General features: G+C 42.0%; 1 protein-coding gene across 9 annotated transcripts in view; it reads right to left on the reverse strand.

Moving 5' to 3' along the window:
- Positions 1-10,933: 10,933 nt before the first annotated feature.
- Positions 10,934-24,095, reverse strand: part of MYO9B (myosin IXB) — a 199,513-nt gene continuing 186,351 nt past the window's right edge. For 6 of the 9 annotated variants that reach the window (XM_068234139.1, XM_068234138.1, XM_068234137.1 and 3 more), the window contains 6 exons: positions 22,288-22,419; positions 22,022-22,145; positions 17,464-17,511; positions 16,212-16,345; positions 15,960-16,087; positions 10,934-14,160 (listed from right to left, as the gene is read on the reverse strand). In XM_068234139.1, coding sequence (XP_068090240.1) covers positions 13,760-14,160; positions 15,960-16,087; positions 16,212-16,345; positions 17,464-17,511; positions 22,022-22,145; positions 22,288-22,419 — 967 coding nt within the window. In that variant the 3' untranslated portion in view covers positions 10,934-13,759. Of the gene's footprint in view, positions 14,161-15,947; positions 16,088-16,211; positions 16,346-17,463; positions 17,512-22,021; positions 22,146-22,287; positions 22,420-24,095 lie in introns of all 9 variants that reach the window. The other 3 variants (XM_068234140.1, XM_068234145.1, XM_068234144.1) reach the window with 2 other exon arrangements.

Below are 24,095 nucleotides of genomic sequence, written 5' to 3' on the forward strand. Positions count from 1 at the left end.
AGGAGAAGTAGTATAATGTGTTTTGGGGTGTATTTTTACACATACCCATGCTGGGTGGGAGAAATTTCTATGTAAATGGACAATTGTGTGTAAAAAAATCAAACAATTGTCATTTACAGAGATATTTCTCCCACTTAGCATGGGTATGTGTAAAAATACACCCCAAAACGCATTATACTACTTCTCCTGAGTACGGCGGTACCACATGTGTGGCACTTTTTTTTACACCCTAAGTACGCTAAGGGGCCCAAAGTCCAATGAGTACCTTTAGGATTTCGCAGGTCATTTTGCGACATTTGGTTTCAAGACTACTCCTCACGGTTTAGGGCCCCTAAAATGCCAGGGCAGTATAGGAACCCCACAAATGACCCCATTCTAGAAAGAAGACACCCAAAGGTATTCCGTACGGAGTATGGTGAGTTCATAGAAGATTTTATTTTTTGTCACAAGTTAGCGGAAAATGACACTTTGTGAAAAAAAACAATTAAAATCAATTTCCGCTAACTTGTGACAAAAAAATAAAAACTTCTATGTACTCACCATACTCCTAACGGAATACCTTGGGGTGTCTTCTTTCTAAAATGGGGTCATTAGTGGGGTTCCTATACTGCCCTGGCATTTTAGGGGCCCTAAACCGTGAGGAGTAGTCTTGAAACGAAATTTCTCAAAATGACCTGTGAAATCCTAAAGGTACTCATTGGACTTTGGGCCCCTTAGTGCAGTTAGGGTGCAAAAAAGTGCCACACATGTGGTATCGCCGTACTCAGGAGAAGTAGTATAATGTGTTTTGTGGTGTATTTTTACACATACCCATGCTGAGTGGGAGAAAGATCTCTGTAAATGGACAATTGTGTGTAAAAAAAATTAACAAAATTGTCATTTACAGAGATATTTCTCCCACCCAGCATGGGTATGTGTGAAAATACACCCCAAAACACATTATACTACTTCTCCTGAGTACGGCAATACCACATGTGTGGCACTTTTTTGCAGCCTAACTGCGCTAAGGGGTCCAAAGTCCAATGAGCACCTTTAGGCTTTACAGGGGTGCTTACAATTTAGCACCCCCCAAAATGTCAGGACAGTAAACACACCCCACAAATGACCCCATTTTGGAAAGTAGACCCTTCAAGGTATTCAGAGAGGGGCATGGTGAGTCCGTGGCAGATTTCATTTTTTTTTGTCGCAAGTTAGAAGAAATGGAAACTTTATTTTTTTTTTTTCTCACAAAGTGTCATTTTCCGCTTACTTGTGACAAAAAATAATATCTTCTATGAACTCACTATGCCTCTCAGTGAATACTTTGGGATGTCTTCTTTCCAAAATGGGGTAATTTGGGGGGTATTTATACTATCCTGGAATTCTAGCCCCTCATGAAACATGACAGGGGGTCAGAAAAGTCATAGATGCTTGAAAATGAGAAAATTCACTTTTTGCACCATAGTTTGTAAACGCTATAACTTTTACCCAAACCAATAAATATACACTGAATGGGTTTTTTTTATCAAAAACATGTTTGTCCACATTTTTCGCGCTGCATGTATACAGAAATTTTACTTTATTTGAAAAATGTCAGCACAGAAAGTTAACAAAATCATTTTTTTGCCAAAATTCATGTCTTTTTTGATGAATATAATAAAAAGTAAAAAATCGCAGGAGCAATCAAATAGCACCAAAAGAAAGCTTTATTAGTGACAAGAAAAGGAGCCAAAATTCATTTAGGTGGTAGGTTGTATGAGCGAGCAATAAACCGTGAAAGCTGCAGTGGTCTGAATGGAAAAAAAGTGGCCGGTCCTTAAGGGGTAGAAAGCCCTAGGTCCTCAAGTGGTTAAAGAACCAGCACACAACAGCCACATTGTTTTCCAGCTTACCCGGCCCACTAAAATTTCATGCTGAGAGGCACATCTATAGAGACTTGTTCCCAGAACTCTCCCCCTAGGTAGTTCCAATACCTACAGGCAAGTTACAGTGCGTGTGTATGTAGCCTGCCTTTTTCCTCCAGAATTGCGTGTACTGTCCATGTACATAATGCTTTCTCTCTGTATACAGTCTGTTGGCCGGCTGCTAGCACTAGTGCATTTGTAGATGGCTGTAAACATATGAAGAGGGATCCCTGTGCAAAATCTGATTTATCCATCGATACATAAGGTAAAATTCTACCATGTTAAATAAAAATATCATCAAGTCATATCAATTACAGCAGTTGAGTTATAAATGCTGCATTCCCTTTGTCCCTTTGTATCTACTTTGAAAGATCCCTAAACAATATAATTGTTCACCTGGAAAGTGAGTGCCAGGGGGATCTGAGGCATCGTCTCCATCCACACATATCAGCAAGTTTGCACTGCGATTCCATTCATTATAAATGAACGCATGCGCATCTGGGAGAATCTTGTTGCAATGCAGTGCCAAGCATCACTACACCCACTTGTGTTGCACACAGAGTGCTGATGGAAATGAGGCCTGAAGACCTTCCTGACCCTACAGCTGTATCAGCAACCATGAGCATGGGCATCCGCACGTATGGCAAAATAGGGCATTGGCCCTCCTCTGGCCAGCTGCTGCCCCTCCCTAGCCACCCGAACACGGAAGTGGCCGGCCCACCCACCCTGGGGTGGCAGCAGAGAGAGAAAAGGGAGCGGGTGGACAGCGGTGGGGAAGGGGGAAAGTCTCCCCCCCTTCCCTCACCTTTGGGGCTCCCCCTCTCTCTCGCTCCCCCCTTTAGAAATCAGCGGTGCGGGCGGCAGCGGCGGGACACTTATGCTATCCTCCGGCACAAGTGACTCTCTCTAGACCAGACCAGAGGCGCACAGATACAGAGGTCACTCGCGCCGGAAGATAGTGTCCCGCCGCTGCTGCACACACCGCTGAACCTGGGGGGTCCCTGTCACTACCTAACCTGGGGGGCACCTGTCACTACCTAACCTGGGGGGCACCTGTCACTACCTAAACTGGGGGTCACGGTCACTAACCTGGGGGGTCCCTGTCACTACCTAAACTGGGGGGCTCCTGTCACTACATACACAGGGGGGTCCCTGTCACTACCTAAACTGGGGGGCCCCTGTCACTACCTAGCCTGGGGGTCCCTGTCACTACCTGCACTAGGGGCTTCTGTCACTACCTAAACTGGGGGGCACCTGTTGCTACATACACTGGGGGGTCCCTGTCACCACATACACTGAGTGGTCCCTGTCATTACCTGAACTGGGGGACACCCGTCACCACATACACTGGGGAGTCCCTGTCACTACCTAAACTGGGGGGCACCTGTTGCTACATACACTGGGGGTCCCTGTCACCACATACACTGGGGGATCCCTGTCACTACCTAAACTGGGGGGCTCCTGTCACTACCTGAACTGGGGGGCCGTCACTACCTAAACTGGGGGGCCCTAAACTGGGAGGCTCCTGTTGCTACCTAAACTGGGGGGACCTGTCACTACCTAAACTGGGAGGCTCCTGGTGCTACCTAAACTATGGGGCACCTGTCACTACCTAAACTATCCAGGCCAGCCAGCCCAGCATCACCACCAGCCAACTAGCCCAGAATCACTGTCAAAAAGGCCACAGCATCACCACCAGCCAGGTCAGCCCAGCATCAGCGCCAGCCAGGCCACAGCATCACTGCCATGCCTTTCAGCCCACACATCAACCCCAATCCAGCCAAAAACAGTACTGCCAGGCCAGCCAGTAGAGGTGAATTCAGAAGCCAGGTGAGAGGTGTCTACCATATTAAAGGGGCATTCTGCCTATTTATGTAAAATGCTGTCTATTTATGTGCCTCATGACTGCTGAATTTGTCCTGTTGAGGGCCTCATGGTTACTGAATTTGTCTTGTTGGGGGCCTCATGGTTACTGAATTTGTCTTGTTGGGGGCCTCATGGTTACTGAATTTGTCATGTTGGGGGCCTTATGGTTACTGAATTTGTCTTGTTGGGGGTCACATGACTGCTAACTGCGAGACTATGGGAAAAGCTGAATCATCAGCATATGAGACAAAAGCAGTAAACCTACTATTTTAGTTTTTAAAACAGAAAATAAAACTGGGAGTTTCTAAAAAAAATAAATACATTTTTCACGAGTAGGATGGATGAAATTGTTCATCTTCACAGTTTACTTGGATTTTCTATAATGTTCATGTATGAGTTAAAACGTTTGTACAGTATTTAGTTTAAATTGCTGTCGGCACTTTGCGATAGATAAGTGACTTTTGGGTTCCAGTTTGGGCACTCGACCTCCAAAAGGTTCGCCACCACTGTCCTAATCTAATGTCCAACCATTGCTAAGTTCATGTTAATTTGTCTCCACCCGTGACCACACCCACATTCTGGTCCATGACCACACCCATTATTCGACACGGCACGCGATTTTTGCGTGCCATGCACGCCACACAAAGGACAGCAATGAGGACAGACAGTGTGACCGCAGTGCAGCTGCTGCCCAAGATCCACTGGTCATCCACTCATGTAAGTAAACAGAAATATGTATGAGTTGAGCTGTTCCATAAGATGCTTCAGTTCCAAGCTGAATACTATTTGTATGCACACTGAATTATTAGCATTTCATTCCCGATCTCTTATTAGCAATGTTAGCTTTAATAGCTTAACCACTTAATGACAAGCTGACTTATAAAAACGTCCTGCTAGAGCCTCTTAATGGCTCCTGGACGTTTTTATAAGTCACAGTGCTGCTGCCGCTGAGCACGTGCACGTGAAAATAGTGGGGGTGGGGGAACACCAAAGAAAAAATACACCTTTATTTCCAAATACTATACTGTCACCATACTTTGTACTAGGGACATAATTAAAATCTTGTGATAACCAGGACAAATAGGCAGATAAAATGTGTGGGTTTTATGTACAGTAACAGTGTTTATATTAAAACTATAGGGGATGAAATAGGACAAATAGTGTATTTGTTCCTTGTTTTTTCCTTTATAATGCATAGAAAATAAAATAATTACTTAAAACAAATATCTACCCCAAAAAGCCCAATTGGTGGTGAAAAAAAACAAGATATACATCATTTCATTGTGATTAGTAGTGATTAAGCTATTGGCAAATGAAAGGAATGAGCACTGAAAGGAGAAAACCGCTCTTGTCCGTTAGGGTAAAAACCCCTTTGGGGTGAGGTGGTTAAACAATGGGCCAATGAAGACAACTTTCTATCGATTTTTATTGTCCCTGATCCTAGCAGCATACACATTGCTTTAAATATACCGTACATGCAAGCTGGAATTTTAGTAGCACTTCAATGACCATCTCTGTTATTTCTGGCCAGTAAGCTCAATTTCAATACTTTCTTCAGGGTATTTTTTGAGCACTTTCAGACAAACAGCTGACAGACATTGTAACTGCTTGTCAGTCTCTCCTGTTAGCTGCAAGCACACTGCCTAGTGACTACAAGCATTACTGCATGTGCAGCCCTGCTGCGTGTTTACCAGGCAGTAACCGCACTGCATGTGATTACTAATACTCCCATTTGGTTGCATTATTTTGCAACCAGAATTCGTTTAACGCCGGCAATAACCTGCTAAATGGCGCGTTTAACAATCAGTTTGTCTGAAAGAGTCCTTAAAGGTATTTCTTCACTCATAAAAGGGGAAATGAAAGGAACTTTCCCGATAAGGTCCTCCCTCAGTCTGTCCCAGTACATTACGAAGCAAAGTCTCAGGGGCCAGTGATGGGACTTAGTGAACTTACAAACTGGAAGAAGTTTCGCTGGTTTATTCTTCTAGATGCTGTAGCAAGCAGTTTTGTGTATGGCTTTTCTTTGACATATGGCTGTAGCAACAAGTCACATGTACACAAGCTACTTTCTCTGCTGGTCAAGTCAGGGGTGCACAGCAACACACCATCACCTGCAAGCTCAGCTAAGCTGCACAAAGGTACAGGGGCATGTTACAGGCAGGGGAGGTGGGCTGAGGAGGGATTTTGTGGGGAAGACCATTCAAATGTACCCTATACTTTAATGGAAAACTCAACTTTCGCCACTTCAACTATAGGTCTGTGTTCCACAAGGCATTTTTTTAAATTAAATATTATAAAAAAATCTTCCCATTTCAACTTTCAGCCAACTATGAATTTCCAACACTAATTGAGGCTTAGACTGCACCTCTTTTCATGCTTCTTTGTGGAATAAAGCCTAGACACTTCCCATCATTCTCCATGTGTAATTAGCTGTACTGTACAGGAGCTTGTTACTCATTCTCCACTAGACCAGAGCTGGGCAAACTACAGCCCACAGGGCATATACAGCCTGCCAATAAAGGGGCCTAATTCTTCTCCCTCCAAAGTTGCTTGCAGTGCTTACTCATGGGTTTAAAGGGAACCAGAGATGAACGTTTCACACAAAATAAACATATCAGTCGATAGCTTGTAAAGAATAAATGCTCTACCTGATAATTTCACCGCTCTGGTGTGCAGTTTTGAGTGGGGTTTTTTTTTAATCCATTATTGCTCCAGGAAAAATCCAATTTAGCCACCGGCTAATTTCCCTTCTGCTTCCAGGTTATGAGTTGTCCTGGATGTGCTGTCTAGGCTCTATTAAACTATAGACAAGCAGTGCTGCTGCTGCTGCAGCCTTTCATAGATGTGTGCTTTCATTATTCTGGTATGCTTGCTGTGTGGCTGCCTGTAGGAAGTGTCTCTCATAGGAATAAAACTGCACTGACTTCACAGTATACACAGATTACACAACAGCCACACTTGTCTGTTTCAAAGCTTCTTTATCAGCAGAGCAGCCCCTCCCATGTCATCAGAGCTCTGAGTATGCAAAGCAGGAAAGCTGAGCCAGGAGGGGAAGACTTGCTTGAAAAGACTCCACCGAAGACTGATTCCGCTATAATGATTCCAGGTCAAACCTAGACTGAATGCTCAGTCGGGGATTCTTATCACAACTGATAAAAGGCAGATTGAGCAGAGAAGGATGAAACTAAAAGCAGGGTAGGTGTTTACTGTCATGTTCCCACTGATAAATGTAGCAACATACATGAGGGTGCTTAGTCTCTGGTTCTCTTCGACTCACCCAATCGCACTTTCCAGTGGTGATCTCCATGACCACAGCAGTGTCATGTGACATCACTATGTGCCAGCATGTCACATGATGCTGCTGTCGCCACTTGAAGGTGCGACTGGGTGACTTAAAGTCATGAGCAAGTACGCTCACAAATCTGCAGGGAGAGGACAGGAATGTGGAGCCCTGTGGGTCGTTAGAGGTATGCAGCACACAGCCAAAAAAAAGTTTGCCTAGCCCTGCAATAGATTAGACTAGTCCACTGACAGTCAGCAAACCTGGATAGTCCCATATCACAGTATGCATTAGGAACCCCGTGGCATAATTGCTTTACAAGCTTGCATGTAATAAAACTTAAATAAAGCCCTTGGTGTCACAAGGACAGGAAGTGAGGGGACAATGAGAACACACAAATATTTCTAACCTGAGAGAGGTCCTTACAGTTCCCTACTCTAGCTTCAGCTCAAACTAACATTTACTGCTAGAGAATATTCAAGAATAACAGGTTTACTATTTAAACCAATGAAAATAGGATTTTGTACATCACCAGTACACAGTAAGTATGGAAAGTCACAGCTTCTTTTAAAGAAGAACCATCTGCTATGATTTATAGTACCAGAGGGACTACAGGAATATCACTGGGGGAGACTTTAGCAAGCAATACTGCCCCAGAATCAGGCACCTATTTAGTACAAAGTAAAGTGCTACATAACTACTGAAACATTTACAATGGTTTTGCCGCACCTTTGCAACCCTGCACCTACAAACCAATTTCGACTCTAATGACATAAAATGAAAAGAGATGCTTCTGTATGAAAAGCCCTAGGGCTGGTTTTATTTTGGTGCAATACTGTCCAAGAGCATAGAAGCAGAAGTCCTAAATCAAGCTGCAGCTTTATGAAAGATGAGTCTCACACTCCTCCACATTTGCACTCTTTGTTGTGTTACAAACAGAATACATTTTCCCAGAGTAGTTTTAATACTCTGAGAGGACAGGTTTCCTAGAGCAGGGGAGTGATATGGATATACATAGAAGATATGGAAGTACCCCAGTTTGGCCGTATGGGATGGGATAGGCAGAAGGGCCCAGCCAGTTAAACTGAATTCTCTCTTAGGCCCAGTTCAGGCTATAACAGATGAAAAACTGAGCCTGTAAGAACTTATCTGTTTTCAATTTCAAACAGATCAGTTTGTTATGATGACATCAGTGTGTCATGTATAGTAATGAACCAGAATTGTAAGTTGCAATCAATTTGTATTGAAAAAAACCTAAGTCAATAGTGAGCAAATAGCAGATAGCATAACAAGTACGGAGTTGAACAATTAGTAATTGATATCACAAGTACACGGACAGGCATACATTGGTCATCTTTACAAGGATTCAGAATAATGAACATATTGACTCAAGCAGCCTTGAATGAGCTGCAAATAATTGCATGCGGGGCGAAACGGAGAATAATCACAATAGTGTGAACAATGCATAGGGGGAGACAGCAATCAGAACAATCAGGCTGCTGACTGATGTGTCAGAGTGACTATGTGCACAAATCCATAAGCCCTGACAGCGCTGTTTTGGATGTACCTTTATAAAAAGGGCAATGGTGGGCTCCTTTCAGTCTGCTGCCTGCATGCAATTATTTGCAGCTCATTCATGGCTGCTTGAGTGAATAGGGTCATTATTCTGAATCCTTGTATAGATGACCTATGTATTAGCTGTCATTGTACTTGTGATATTAATTACCGTAATAATTGTTCAACTATCTGCTATTTGCTCACTATTGACTTATGCTTTTTTTTTTTTTTATTCAAATTGATTGCAACTTTTGCAACTTACTATCTGGTGTGATGGTTCATTACTATACATGTTTTTTTAGGACTAACACTAGTCCATTTTACAGACCAAGCACCCACTTTATTTACTATTAACCCCTTATATGACAGGTGTACTGACCCTTTCTAATCAAATGGCATCAGTTTTTCACCCATTATTCCTGTCCCGTGTCGCCACCCGCTCAGCTTACCTGTCGCTGTCACATTTGTGTTCCTCCACTGGCACCGCCACTCGACTGCAAAGCACGGGAGAGGCGCCAAAATTCTCCAGCAGAAGCATTGAGGCTCCCCATTGGATTGCAAAAGACAAATGGGAATCCTCATTGGTCTGTTGCAATCCAATGGGAGCCTGATGCTTCTGATGGGGCTGAGGTCTATATACTGGCACTTCTCCTGTGCAGTGGACAAAGTGGCAGTGGCAACAGCAGTGGAGGATCCAAATGTGATTTCGGGAGGAGAGTAAAAGTTTGTTAAACATATGCAGTGACCATAGGCTACCATTAAAACCATCTGCATGCTCCTCATCCAGCCAAGCTGGAAAAAGCAAGGCCCGCATTTCCTTGTGTTCCGCTCGTTAGAACGTAAGCAGACTTTTTTTTATGCTAGTGTGTACCAGGCCTTTAGTGTGTCCTATACATAAAAAGTATCATATTACAGTGTACATGTCACACACACTGAATGTTTAAACTAAACACATAATGAAAAAATACATAATCATCCTACCTGAATTGATTGCAGCGAGGCAAATGTATCAAACATAGAGCAGTTGGCCAAGGTAATCATTCAGAATCATTTTTTCATTTAAGAAATGAAAGCTGGTTGGTTGCTATGGGGAGCTCCTCCACTTGAGATGTTCCCTGCACCTGTTTGTATAAATCTGCCCAGAATGTCAGTGCACTCACTGGTTCCAGAGATCTAGGCTGCAGATTTTGAATGCAAAGTAAGGATTGCGCCCCACCTCTCTGACCTTCCCATTGATAGGTGGCTGTGGCCTCAATTCACTAAGCTTTATCAAACACTTTACTGAACGTTTGATAATTTATCTCATGGGTAAAATCTCATTTTGAATTCACTAAGGTGTTATAGATCTACTGAACGTTTTATCAATAAAACATTCAATAAATATAGAACACCTTAGTGAATTCAAAATGAGATTTTACCCATGAAGTAAATTATCAATCGTTCGGTAAAGTGTTTGATAAAGCTTAGTGAATTGAGCCCTGTATTGTTTTAAGCCCTTTTTCCACTATAGCAGTGCAAGTGACTTTGTCCATTTTACCGCATTGCAAAACTGAGAGTGAAAGGATCCTATTTTATAAATAGGGTCCAATCACACTTGTCAGTCTACAACAGATCTGTTATGCTAAACTGACCTCTGTGCCATCTGCAATAATCCTGGACAGGTATATGCTTTTCCCATATAGCGTATGGTTGGAAGGTATCTGCCCGACCATCAGAGCTGACACCACACACTCGTGGTCTGGCTGCAGATGGGAAGCCAGCCCAGAGGGTCCTCCGTTACACTTTACATTCACTTTTCAAATCTTGGTCGGAGTTTCTCTTTAAAGAATTCACTTTCTCGCAATCAGTAGCTGATACCCCCTTTTACATGAGAAATCTATTCCTTTTCACAAACAGACCATCAGGGGGCGCTGTATGACTGATATTGTGGTGAGACCCCTCCCACAAGAAACTCTGAGGACCATGGTACTACTGGAAGTTTCCTGTCTGAACCTTGCTGCATTGTGGGAAATAGTTGTTTTCAACTGCCAAAAAAGCATGCAGCAGCTACATCACCTGCCAACAGTAAAAATGTCACCATGTAATAAATGTCAGAATGTAAATCAGGGATTTAAAAGATTTTACAATGGGCAAATACATAATTATTGTAAAAATGAAGCCTTTTTTTATTACATTATTTTCACTGGAGTTCCTCTTTAACCTATAACTTTGGAACTACTGACTGATTTTTCATGAGGGCATTTGCTTTGGCTGATGCATCATATGTTCATTATCTGCAACCTGATTTTAGTTTGCAACTTGTGACTTTGAAAACTAGCTTTAATTAGAGCTAATTTAATAAATTACATTTACAATTTATGCAGGTTTTAATGTTAGCTGATTACTAAGGGAAAACAGTATCTCAGGAAGGAAATGGGATGTACAGTATGTTGAAAAAGTCATGTGAATAAATGGTCCACAGATTACACAAGAACAAGAGAGGTCACACTGTACCAAGGACATTATATGAAGACATGTAACACTTAGCACCTGCCACAAATTAAGGCCATCTGGGTATGCGATCCATCTCTGGGTAACAAGGCACTTTAACATTTAGGAGCTACATAAGCAAAGACACTGGAAGTTATCAATTTGAAACCAGTAACAGTACTGTAAAGGCACAGAAAATCCATAAGATAAAGTTGTGTACCATTTGTTCCATGAAACAAAGCTCCTACTAGCACTCCTCCTGTATTAATGGAGCATTTCCTCTAAATCTGATGGGTGTATTCCGTAGAAGGTGCACAATAAAATCAACATATTAACAGCAAAGCTGCAGTACAGGTCCGTTTCTACTAGAGCCTATCCAGCCTTAATCTGCAACGTTTCCCCGCAGGCGAGTCAGACGGGGAAACTCTACCTATTCTTCCTATGGCTTGCCATCCAAATCTTGTGGACGGCGTGTTGCAGTGCAGCACGCACCCAAATCCCTACAACTGTGCAGGACACGGCTAAGCTATTCAGATGCGTTCTTGCACAACTGCAAGTGCTGGCGTGTGTCCTGCAACACACTCTGGCTTTAGTGGGAACTGGCCCTAAGCGACAAAACGAATGCCAAAACTAAAACATGACTTGAAGTTCAGCTAAACATTTCCATTGTGTGTGCAAAGTGATGGCTAGAGGTGATGGGTATAAAAGAACCACAACAGCTGTTGGAAACAGACATGAAGAAACCATCAGAATTCTAAAACAGAGGAGATGCAGAGGCTTATCTATAACAAGTCCATAGGTAATTGACAAAACTGTTTGACATATATACAGTAAGTGCCAGCAAACAGTAGAATTTTAGAGATTGCTAGAAAACTGTAGGGATGATCAGTGTAATGCAAATAATTCCAAGTTGATGTAGGAAAACTGACTAATCAAATCCAACCAAGGTGGAATTTAATTGGTTCCTTTTAAAAACAGCATAATTTTGCATGAAAAATTTCAAAATCCTACATTAACTCAAAATTATTTCCATTTTATTGACCATCCATAGGGAACGGTTCACAGCGATGGTTCCTACATTACCCCTGTACATTTCATTTTACACATAGGCTGTTACATATGACAGCTTCTCAGACATGTTACCATTATGAGAGGATTTTTGTTAGTTGAATGCAAACCTGAACTGAAAAGAAACTCATGAGATAATTGTTTGAGTAGTAGCATCAGAAAATAGAACCTCTGCAGTTTCACATTCCTCTTTTCAAATTAAGGATTTAATTCTGCACAGCAGCCATTTCAGTGTGAGGCACCGTCTGATTCATTTAGCTGCAGACAAATATAAATAATTAACATTTTAACTTTCCAGCTCTCTCTTGCTGTCAGCAATGTTTGCTCACCCAGATAAAACTAAATTTGCTTCTGTATACACTTCCAGGAGAGTGGCTATATTGGACTGCTTAATTTACATACATTTAACACTGGCCTATTACCTCTTTAAAGGGAACCTAAACTGAGAGGGATATGGATGTTTCCTTTTAAACAATACCAGTTGCCTGGCATCTTGCTGATCTCTATGGCTGCAGTAGTAGCTAAACCACATACCTGAAACAAGCATGCAGCTAATCCAGTCTGACTTCAGTCAGAGCACCTGATCTGCATGCTTGTTGAGGGGCTGTGGCTAAAATTATTAGAGACACAGGATCAGCAGGAGAATCAGGCAACTGGTATTGTTTAAAAAGGAAAAATCCATATCCTTCTCAGTTCAGGTTCCCTTTAAATGCAGAAAAATAAAAAGTGGACACAAGCAGGTTCTAAGTAGGCTGAGTACTAAATGTACCTATGTTTATCTCATGTCACATGTCAGTTCAGGTATGCTTTAAAATGTATAGGGAAACCAGTACTGGCAAATGTCCATTCATATCTATACCTGTAGATTCTCACTGGCGTTGACATTTTCCACTGTCTTTTACATCTAGCATGCATCTGATTTAGGTAAGGTGCCTTTAGGCAGCTCATTTAGGAGTGCACCAAAGTTAGTTCTAGAGTCTATAGCATAGGAATTGGAGAGGAAGTTTTGAATATATGCAGAAAGCATAGTACTCACTTTCCTGTCTCAGGCTGATATTTTTGATTTACTGAAAGGAATACTGATTCTTAGAAGACATTTTCTATTATGAAAAATGTACTAGAAGCACCATACATGCTAACGCTTCTTGTACTCAGTCACCCTATAAACGGTGACCCTTAAAATAGAGGCACTCACTTCCTATTATCATTCTCAGACATTTTGGCCTGTTACTAGTATTATATTAATGTATAAAAAATGACAAAACATTTAAAATGCTAATCTTACATACACGTTTAAAAAAAATGAGTACTCAAACAAGTAAATCACACAAGGCAAAATGTCACCTTTGGTCCTATGGTATAACAAAACTGGAATGAAAGGATTGCACCTGAATATCCTACTGTACTGTAGGGTGGGTAACTCGCTCCTCACACATGCATACACACACATATCCTGATATAGATTTCCTGTACAGATAAGGCATGCTTGTAAATATCTCACATATTCCTTTCCCACTTCCTTTAACATACAAGCTGCTAAGGATCCACACTAACTCAACAAATCTGACATATTCATGTGTGTCCATAGTTTGTGAAGTTCAAAAAAAGGTACATCTTGCATTGCTTAAGCAACTTTTCAAGGGTTAGAATCCTCTGAGGAGGGAACCTGTAAGTGGGGGTCAGAAAAGCGCCGTTTTACTTTAGCGGTGGGTTCATATTCTAGACTCCCATGAGTGGGCTCCGGTCCTGCTCCTTCAGGAATATAAACAGACTGGATACTGTCTGTTCTCCTGCCAGGCTGCTCCCTTCGTCTAACCGTGCTAGACTCTTCAGAAGACTCTGCTGCAATCGTTATCCCAGGAGGCAGTTTGATGTTGGCATTGGGCATCACAGGGTTACGTCTAGGACCCCTCATCTTCGCAAGAAAGGAAGAGGGTCTTCGCTTGACAGTTGGAAGCACAGACAAAGTGAAGAGAGGTGCTTTGGTTGCATTTTCAGCAGGCTGTGTCTTAATAGCAGAGTCCACTGCACATGTTACTGTAGAAGGAAACACAGGATGATTATGTACACCAAAGCTCACTTACCTGCTAATACACATGCATATTAGTGGGTATAATGTAAGAAAATGGAAAGGCATTTAAATTAGCAAGTGTAATTTTTTTTTGTTTTTAGCAATTTAGTAACATGGGTGAGGGCGATTAGCAAACACATAGGTTATAGAAAAGTTGTGGTATTAACTTAATTGTACTGGGGCACACGTCAATACATCTCCTCACAGAACACGATTGACAATGTACTCTTTCCCTTTTTCTTAGAGACACTGAAGCGAAAAAAAAATATATGATATAATGAATTGGTTGTGTACTATGAATAATTTCTAGAAGATTAGCAGCAAAGAAAATATTCTCATACTTTTATTTTCAGGTATATAGTGTTTTTTCTAACACTGCATCATTCTATAATATGTGCAGATTACACAACACTCAGCATTCAAAATGAGTCTTTCAGAGCAGTCTGTGAAGTAATGACCTCTCCTCTAGCAGAGGAAAAGCAAATAGTCCAGGAACAGTTGAGATAATAAAAGTCAGATAACAGCCCTCTCCACGACTAACTTAGTCGGAGAGCTTAATGGCTTGTTTGCATAGAGATAACTGGAGTTTCTCAACTCTTCCTGTATTGGAAACAATTACACTGATGTATCTGATCTTAATGTTTTATTTCTTAGCTGTGCTACACATACAAATCATAATATCATCATTTTTTTTTTCGCTTCAGTCTCTTTAAATTCCTTTCTGGGCCTTTGAGCAATTCACTATTGGTGGAAAAAAGAACACAAGTTGTATGTAGACTATGCATGCAGGTGTAACATGCGGTTATCCTGGCTGACTACTGTATACCGGACCTTCAAGATCCTCCCAGTCCTCGGTCTACAGCCCACAACTATTAAAATTAATAAAGCAAATATGCACCATATTTCAACCTGTTTTAATAGTATCCTACCTACCTCAAGCAGCCATCAACTAAAATCTGCAGACTAGACCCCATGAAGCAATGGTTGCTAAAAGAGAGCCTATGTGCAGTCAAACTAGCCACCAGTGTCAATACAGTGATAAATGGAGTTCCTCTATTCCCCACCAGAAACTATGCTCAGCTGAAAGAATGTGTTCTCAATGTTCTTTTGTTACAACAACAACACAGGCTGCTAGCAGTAAAATGGTGGCCATGTCACTGTTTTTCTGCACTTTGTGAAGTGATTTAGCCTTTTGGTACGAAAAGGAAGGCAGGCTATAGCGAACATGTTAGGATATGGTGCACTGACAGTTTTAACAGTTATATATGCAGGGGGGTAACTAGAAATGACTGGGACCCCCTGCTAAAATTATTTGCATCTTTTTGATCATCCCTACATACTACAGATGGAGGGAAGGCTTTGTCACCCCTCTTTAGCAGAGTTCCAAGGTTATGGACTTGTGGACTGGTATTGCTCAGGGGCTCGTGAGCTCTAGCACCCCTGCCAATCCCATTGTTGGTAATCCTTTCATTTATTTCTGTTCGGCTATAGTGGCCCCCATGCAAACATGGTTTATAATCAGGTTTTGTTTGGTAAATGCACAAACTCCAGTTTTTGGTAATCCCGCTTATCTAGTCAGTAACCCTCCAAATGCATCTGAGAACAGGTGCATAATGTGTTTGAGCACTTTGTATTCGGCATCACAGCTGTAAAATGCAAGAACTTGGTTTAGCTGGACAAAGCCAAGCAGGAGGTCCATGAGGGGAATCTGCCATGCAGTGCAATAATAAAGAAAAATATAGGGACACACTACCTTAATACTGACCTTCCTTTTCTGGATGAACAGATCTATCATCCAATAAACTCTCCGTGCTATTTGAGGTTTCAGAATCCATATTCTCTTCATCTGACACTCGTTGATCCAGCTCTGGTAACCGGTAGGTAATGTCTTCCCTGCAAAAGTAGAGCCAATACTTAAGTAAACAGGATTCATCAAAATGTGTAAGAATTTACACTGTCAGCGCTCATTATAAATACTGTTGTGCTTTTAAGTTTATATCCACCCTTCCTCACTTACTTCTCATCTTTGATAGTTCGTATCCTCTCTATCAGGAACTCGGATTCACGAGCAACTTCACAATCCGCAAACTGCTCCTCCTGCACTGCATCCAGGTCAGGCAAACTATTCCCACTTGGAGATGGGCTCTTGCTCTGCATTGTAATCAAACAAAAGATGTGATTAGCAACTGAAACATGATGGACATTATCCAGAATTCATCTTGGAGCCCTTTTCCACTGGTCATGTTAAGATGCTAAAACTGGATCACGCCATGTTCCCGTGCTTCAGAAACTGCAGGCGGAATGTGATTATCAATGCATTCGTTGTGCACCTTTCTTACTGCGGCACTTCAACACAATGCGACTTTAACCTAAACGCAAGTACACTGCATGCTGCAGTTTTCCTACACTTGGGTTCAAGTAAGTGAAATCACAAAAAAAAAATAAAATGCATAGTACTGCGCTTGTTATGTGATTTTCACATTTCCCACAATGCTGCATGAAACCCACAATGCTGCATGAAACTTTTCCCCTTCAGGAAATCGCAAGTGCACTGTGAATAAACAAAAGAAAGTGCACTGTGAAAAAAATAAACAAAAGAACTGAAAAAAATAGTATCACACCCATAGAAAAATTCTTCTTGCAACCTGCAATCGGATCAAGGCGAGTTTGCGATAATGACCACAAGTGGAAAAGGGCCCTTCTTTCTCATAGACTTCATGGTTTTAATAACTTGACTTCAAATAGTTATGGTACATTTCTCAGTGTGGATCGGGTTACAAGGAAGGGAACTACTCTAAAAGTGCATCTTCCTCTCAGTGCTGAAGCAAACACAGTCATGCTTTACCTGAGCAGCATGTCTAGCTAATTTACATTGCAATTGTAAAAATGTGCTCTACAGCCATTAATTTGAAAAGCAAATGTGAGATTAAGATTAAGAGAATGGCAGATCTGGTACATGCATTTGAAACCATACAGAGCCCCAATTTTAATGGACAAATCAGAATTATGTTAATCTAGCACTGCGTAATATGTTGGCGCTTTAGAAATACAATAAATAATAATAATAGTAATCTACCAATTTGGGTTATTTTTCTTCCAAAACTGTATAAACGCAGGCCAGCAACTAACAGAACAGGAAATACATTTTCACGTCTCCTTTGAAAGTGTTGCCCATTATAATCAGTCTCTGTCAAGATCATGTGACATTCCAGCTTTGTGATTCAAGCAGCTTTAGGCATGCAGAGGTGGGCAAAGTCAAGTATACCTACCGGAAGGCTATCAGGGGAAATAAACCTTAAATGACCAGGCAATACTTGCTGTAGGAAAGAGGAGACAACACAACTCTGAAGTTTGGACACACATTTCCAGAGATAAATACATTATGCCTTACGCTCACATTATGTTTTTTTGATATGACATGATTTCAATAGTTCAATTAGTATTGTTTTCATACTACATAGTGTTAAGTTTGCACAGTGTGCCAACAGACAGGCTCATCTGTAGCAGCCAAGAGGCAGACGAATGACATACACAGTTACTGAAAGAAAGAAGAAAATGCAGGCTACAGGCCACTTGGACCTGCTACCGTTTATAATAGATCGTAGCAGTCAGAGGTTTAACCACTTCCACACCATGAAATTGTGTGCTGATCTGTGCTGCGTGGGCTCTCCAGCCCACAGCACAGATCAGCTAGCAGCCAGGGCGATCAGACTTCCCCCCTTTTTTCCCCACTAGGGGGATGTCCTGCTGGGGGGGTCTGATCGCCGCCGGCTGCTTGCGCTTGCGGGGGGGGGCTCTTCAAAGCCCCCCTCCGCAGTGCTTCCTGGCCTCCTTCCCCTTCCCTCCCTCTCCCTCCCCCTGTGAGCGGCGCAGGACGGATTTCCGTCCTGCGCCTGATGGGATAGGCTTTAGCCTATCAGATGCCGGTGATCCCCGGCCAATCAGAGGCCGGGGATCGCCGATCTCCTCTACGGCGCTGCTGCGCAGCAGCGCCGTATACATGTAAACACCGGGGAAGATCTTCCCCGTGTGTTTACATTTACCCTGCGAGCCGCCGATCGGCTCGCAGGGTGTTCACGGAGACACCCTCCGTGAGCTGACATGGAACGGCCGCTCATACGAGCGGCCGTTTCCATGGTATACACTTCAGGATTCAGGGGCGTATATATACGCACCGAGAATCCGGAAGTGGTTAAAGCGGATCTGAGATGAAAAACTAACTATAACAAGTAACTTGTATATATATCTTATCTAAAGTTTAGATAGTTTACACAGCATATCTAGCTGCATACATCTTCAACAGTTTATGATGATTTATTCCTGTGATACAATGAAAGCGGCCATGTTCTGTTTGTCAACATTACACAGGTAATCTGCAACTGCATCTCCACCCCTCAGCCTGCGAAAAATTCACCACCACCCCCCCCCCCTCCCCTCTGCCTCTGAAATCTCTGGCTAGTAACCTCCTCCTCCTGCCCAGACTGAGCTCCCATAAGCCCTTGCTACATGGGTCTGAGTGCCTTGGCTTTTGGAGAAGCTGTGGGCAAGGCTTGTTTAGTTTATAGGGAATGAGAGTATTTAAACAAAAAAGTATTTGGCTTGAGGAATGCCCTATAAACTATATGGAAGGAAGACAATTATGTAATGATTGAAAGTTCATCTCGGATCCACTTTAAAAAGGACTTTAGAATTCCTGTTTAACACGCCATTTTCCCTTCCACAGCCGTAGACAGAAACTGGCATTGCATGTAGCATAACATCTTTACAACATTAACCTACAGTTCTGCTTTGAATGGTCTATAAACATGAGAGGGCAGTTGCCATACTGGGTGATGGGTCCCATCCCATTCTATGGATGCAGCTCTAGGGGTGAATGAACCAAGAGCACTGTGTGTACACAGCCCTGTCTGCCAGCAAAACGCACCATGGCTCAGATAATGCCTGCACAATAATAGGTCCATTAAATGTGCATGGGCAACTACATAGTTTCTAAATAGATTTACTCTTAGCTACATATATACTTTGTCTCAGTAGCAATAAACTTGGACCTAACTTAAAGAGAACCTGAACTGAAAATAAAGAGTCAAAATAACCATACACAGGTCATACTTATAGAGAAACGCCAACCAAGATTTGAACTTTATCCCAATCAGTAGCTGACACCCCCATTTACACGAGAAATCTATTCCTTTTCAAAAACAGACCATCAGGGGGCACTGTATGGCTGATATTGTGGTGAAACCCCTCCCACAAAGAACCTTGCTGTATTGTGGGAAATAGTTGTTTTCAACTGCCAAAACAGCAAGTAGCAGCTACATCACTTGCCAGCAGTAAAAATGTCACCATGTAATAAATGTCAGAATATAAATCAGGGATTTAAAATATTTTACAATGGGCAAACACTGACTAAATCATTTATACATAATTATTGTAAAAATGAAGCACTTTTTTATTATATAATTTTCACTGGATTTCCTCTTTAACCTCCTGTGTAGTCTACACCCCAATCTCTTTCTCCTCTCTTGCGTCCCATTTGTCCTCTGTGATCAATGGAATTCTCCACTATTTTAAAAATGGCCATTACCCCATAACAGCTTCCTGGTCAGCACACTGTTAAACTGTAATATTGCCCACTTGAGCCATAGGGAAACATAGACCTTGCACATTCAGTTTTAACTGACAGCTGCTGATATATAACTGACAGCAACCGGTATATTTCAGTTCTGACAAAATATTGGCCTCAATTCACTAAGCTTATCTCCTGTCTTTAATAACGTCTCTAGAGTTTATCACCATATTGATGTGGCATGTAGTATTCAGGAAACATTTTACCTCAGGCAAACCTAAAGTTCGCTCTTTTGTCTTTAAAGAGGAACTTCAGATTAAACAAACATCCTGTCATTAAGTTTACATTAGTTATGTTAAGTAAAATAGATAGGTAATATAATCTCTTACCCACCCTGTTTTAAAAGAACATGTAAATGTCTGATTTCATGAGGGAGCCATCTTTTTGGTTGAAAGGAGGTGACAGGGAGCATGAGACACAGTTCCAACTGTCCGATGTCCTGATCACCCCTCCCAGTTGCTAGGCAACATGAACAACATAGGAAATCCCATCATGCTTTGCACAGCATCAGGGGAAAAAAGCCCGGGCAGTTTTCTTTGATGGGTGGAGCTTAGCTAAAAAAAAACAGCTAAAAATGATGCTTTGGTAAGAAAAACAAAGTTCTGATGCTGTGAAACTGTTAAAGAAACACCAAACCTTTTCAGTGCTGCCGAGTAGACTTTTAGTCCGGAGATTTACTTTAAAGGGAACCTGAAGCAAGGAAAATTATTTAAAATAAACACGACGTAGCTGCAAATGAATATTGCATACTCACCATTTTCTTCTTACAGCGACTCCTTCCAGTTCTGACAATATTTTGTCAGAACTGAATTATACCAGTTGCTGTCAGTTATATATCAGCAGCTGTCAGTTACAACTGAATGTGCTAGGTAATGTCCATGTTCCTCTATGGCTCAAGTGGGTGATATTACAGTTTAACAGTGTGCTGACCAGGAAGCTGTTATGGGGTAATGGCCATTTTTAAAATGGAGGACGGAGAAATCCATTTATCACGGTGGACAAATGGAATGCAGGAGAGGAGAAAGAGATTGAGGAGTAGACAACACCTCCAGGCAAGTATGACCTGTGTATGGTTATTTTGACTTTTTATTTTCAGTTCAGGTTCTCTTTAAGTTAACTCTTCAATCCTTAAAATAACTCCAAAATTCTAAAGCTAAAGACAGGATGTTAATTAACTGCTTGTGAAAATAAATACAGAGGAGGTAACTTAAGGAATGAAGAGATAAGATAACTCTCTCACTGTGTGGTGGCAAGTTTACTCTTGCCTTATTATCTCCAGCATGAACTTTGTGAATTGAGGCCATTGTCAGAACTGTGAGGGATCACAGTTAAGGGGCCCATACACCTAACGATTTTCCCACTGATATACAGCAGATTTGATCACTGTGATCGAATCTGCTGTGAAATCGTTGCGCAAACATTGACCGAACAATCGATTTCCGGCCGAAATAGATCGTTCCCGTCCGTGTGGAAGACTTCGCTCGATCGGGAGTGCGTCGATAGCGGTGTTCGAATGCCCGACGACCAACGCAATACAGCGGTAATACATTACCTGTTCCACAGGCGCCTGTCCCTGCCGCTCCTTCTCCGCTGGGCTCCAAGTCCGGCAGGCTTCACTTCTTCCTGTCCCGGCAGAAAGTTTAAACAGTAGAGCGCCCTCTACTGTTTATACTTTCCCGGACAGGAAGTTCAGTGAAGCTGGAGCCGAGCGCGGAAAAGAAGACAGCGGACACCAGGGGACTCGCGCCGGCCGGATCAAGTAACGTATGCGGGCGGCGGCAGCAGCTCCACAGACTGATCGGTTTCATGCTGAAATCAATTCACAATCTGTTTGCAGTAAAGGCAGCCATTCGATCCCTCTCTGATCAGATTCGATCAGAGAGGGATCTATCTGTTGGTCGATCTGATGGCAAATCGACCAGCTTCTGAGAGGAACTGACAGTGAGGTTAGTATGTAAATATTCATTTGCAGCTACGTCATGTGGTTATTTTAATTTATTTTACTTACTTCAGGTTCTCTTTAAGGTAATTCTAACACCCCCCCCCCCAATTACACACATCCATACATTTTTCTAGCTACATTGTACACCTGAGAAAGCATAATGTATAATATAGCAAGCAATTAGCAATAACTGCACGCATAAACTATGAAAATATATTGTATCGCTGACTAGAGGATAGTGAATGCTCTTGTTACTTACAGTGCTTTGCCTCAGAAGGGAAAGTCTGCATACTGCACGGGTCTCTGCTGCTTCAAGAAGGCCAATTTCCTGCATTTTGATTTTATATTGTCTCAACTGCTCCTTAATTAACATCTCCACACATCTATGAACACAAATGGATGTTTAGACAGCAATTTGTACAGCAGCACAGCCATATTCTCAATCAGCTATGCTGCAACATACATAGCTTGTGATTTGTGGAAGCAACAGACATGATACATATGTCACACAGATCTGTTACTTACGCTGTAGATTTGGAAACCTCCTTCATGCTTGTCAAAGGGTCATAATTGTCTGGGCATCGGAGCAGGCAGGGTGCAAACACTATTGCCAAGGAATTGGGAGACATGCGGTTCACATCCTCCAAGAGCGCCACCCTATATGCAAGTACAGATCAGCTACTACAAATTTGCAAATCATTGTTTTCTGTGACTAGAAAGATCAACGTGCAATTTTAAAAAGGTGGTCAATAGGAATGGTCAATGAGATGCAAATAATTCAGGGCTGAGGCAGCTTTATCCAAATTTTGTATGCAAATTTATGTAGCTTGAAAATGGACCAATCGAATCCCACACCATAAGTCTGTGTTCCCACTTGAACTGAGAATGGACATTTTTTTGTCTGTTCTTCCCTCATCGCAAAACAGTATTAAACTAGTTAACTATTTTATATACATACATATGAGCTTTTCACACTTGTCAGTCTGCAACGGACCAATTGGATCCCTTGCATTAAGCAGGCTGCACTTCTGTGCCGTCCTCGATTATCCCACACAGACAGATGCATTCCCCATATAGCCTGTGGTGGTAACCCATCTGCTCCGGGCTCCAGCCAGACCACAGCAGACCATCAGAGCTCTGTCTGCTCCCATTGGCCATACCTAGTGTGATGGCAGATGGGAAGTGTGAGCCTAGTCCTACATCAACCTTGAATTATTTGCCTCTCACTGACTACCCCTAATAGCCATACAAAAGTTATTTGTTTTTTTTTACTCAGATGGAACATGTTTCAAAGCACATTATTCAATCAAAGATCAGCAGGCCTGTATTAAAAAAGAAAAAAGGGGGGGGGGGGGGAATCTAGGCCCCATTTGACCATTTGAAGACAATTGAGGCATATTTAGCATAAGTAAAAGTTAAGCAGCAATTGAAAAAAAAAAACACTTTTGTGAGACAACCTCAAGAGTCAGCAAATGGCACCTACAATCCAGCAAGCAGTTTTAAAGAGAATCTGTATTGTTAAAATCGCACAAAAGTAAACATACCAGTGCGTTAGGGGACATCTCCTATTACCCTCTATCACAATTTCGCCGCTCCTCGCCGCATTAAAAGTGGTTAAAAACAGTTTTAAAAAGTTTGTTTATAAACAAACAAAATGGCCACCAAAACAGGAAGTAGGTTGATGTACAGTATGTCCACACATAGAAAATACATTCATACACAAGAAGGTTGTATACACCCTTCCTTTTGAATCTCAAGAGATCATTTGTGTGTTTCTTTCCCCCTGCAGCTATCTTCCACTGAAGTGTCAGGCTGTTTCTTCCTGCAGAGTGCAGACAGCTCTGCCTGTATATAATTCCTCAGTATGTGAAAGCCCAGCCAGCTCAGAGGAGGATTTATCCAGCTTGTAAAAGATAAGAGAGAAGCTGCCCTAATCTAAATAATACACAGGCAGTGTGCAGAGAGGGGCCTGGAGGGGGGAGATGCATCACAGAACCACAACACTGAAGAACTTGGCAGCCTTCCAGACACAGGCCGACAAGTCTGACAAGAGAGAGATAAGTTGATTTATTACAAAGATGGTGATAGTAGAACGTGCTGCAGTAAGCCAGAACACATTAGAATAGCTTTTGGAACTTGTAGGATGATAAAAAACAGGATGCAATTTTTGTTACGGAGTCTCTTTAAGGGTTAATCATTTTGCTAGGAATAAAAATAAAGTGATTGTTGCCTAACTCAATAATTTATAGTTGAGCTGAATAACGAATGACTGTCTATATTCTTTATGTGAGAGGCGCCCCAATGTAGTAACGTGGACTCTCTGCATCACACTG

Source organism: Hyperolius riggenbachi, chromosome 1 (assembly GCF_040937935.1).
Source record: "Hyperolius riggenbachi isolate aHypRig1 chromosome 1, aHypRig1.pri, whole genome shotgun sequence".
In the NCBI taxonomy this organism is placed as follows: Eukaryota; Metazoa; Chordata; class Amphibia; order Anura; family Hyperoliidae; genus Hyperolius; species Hyperolius riggenbachi.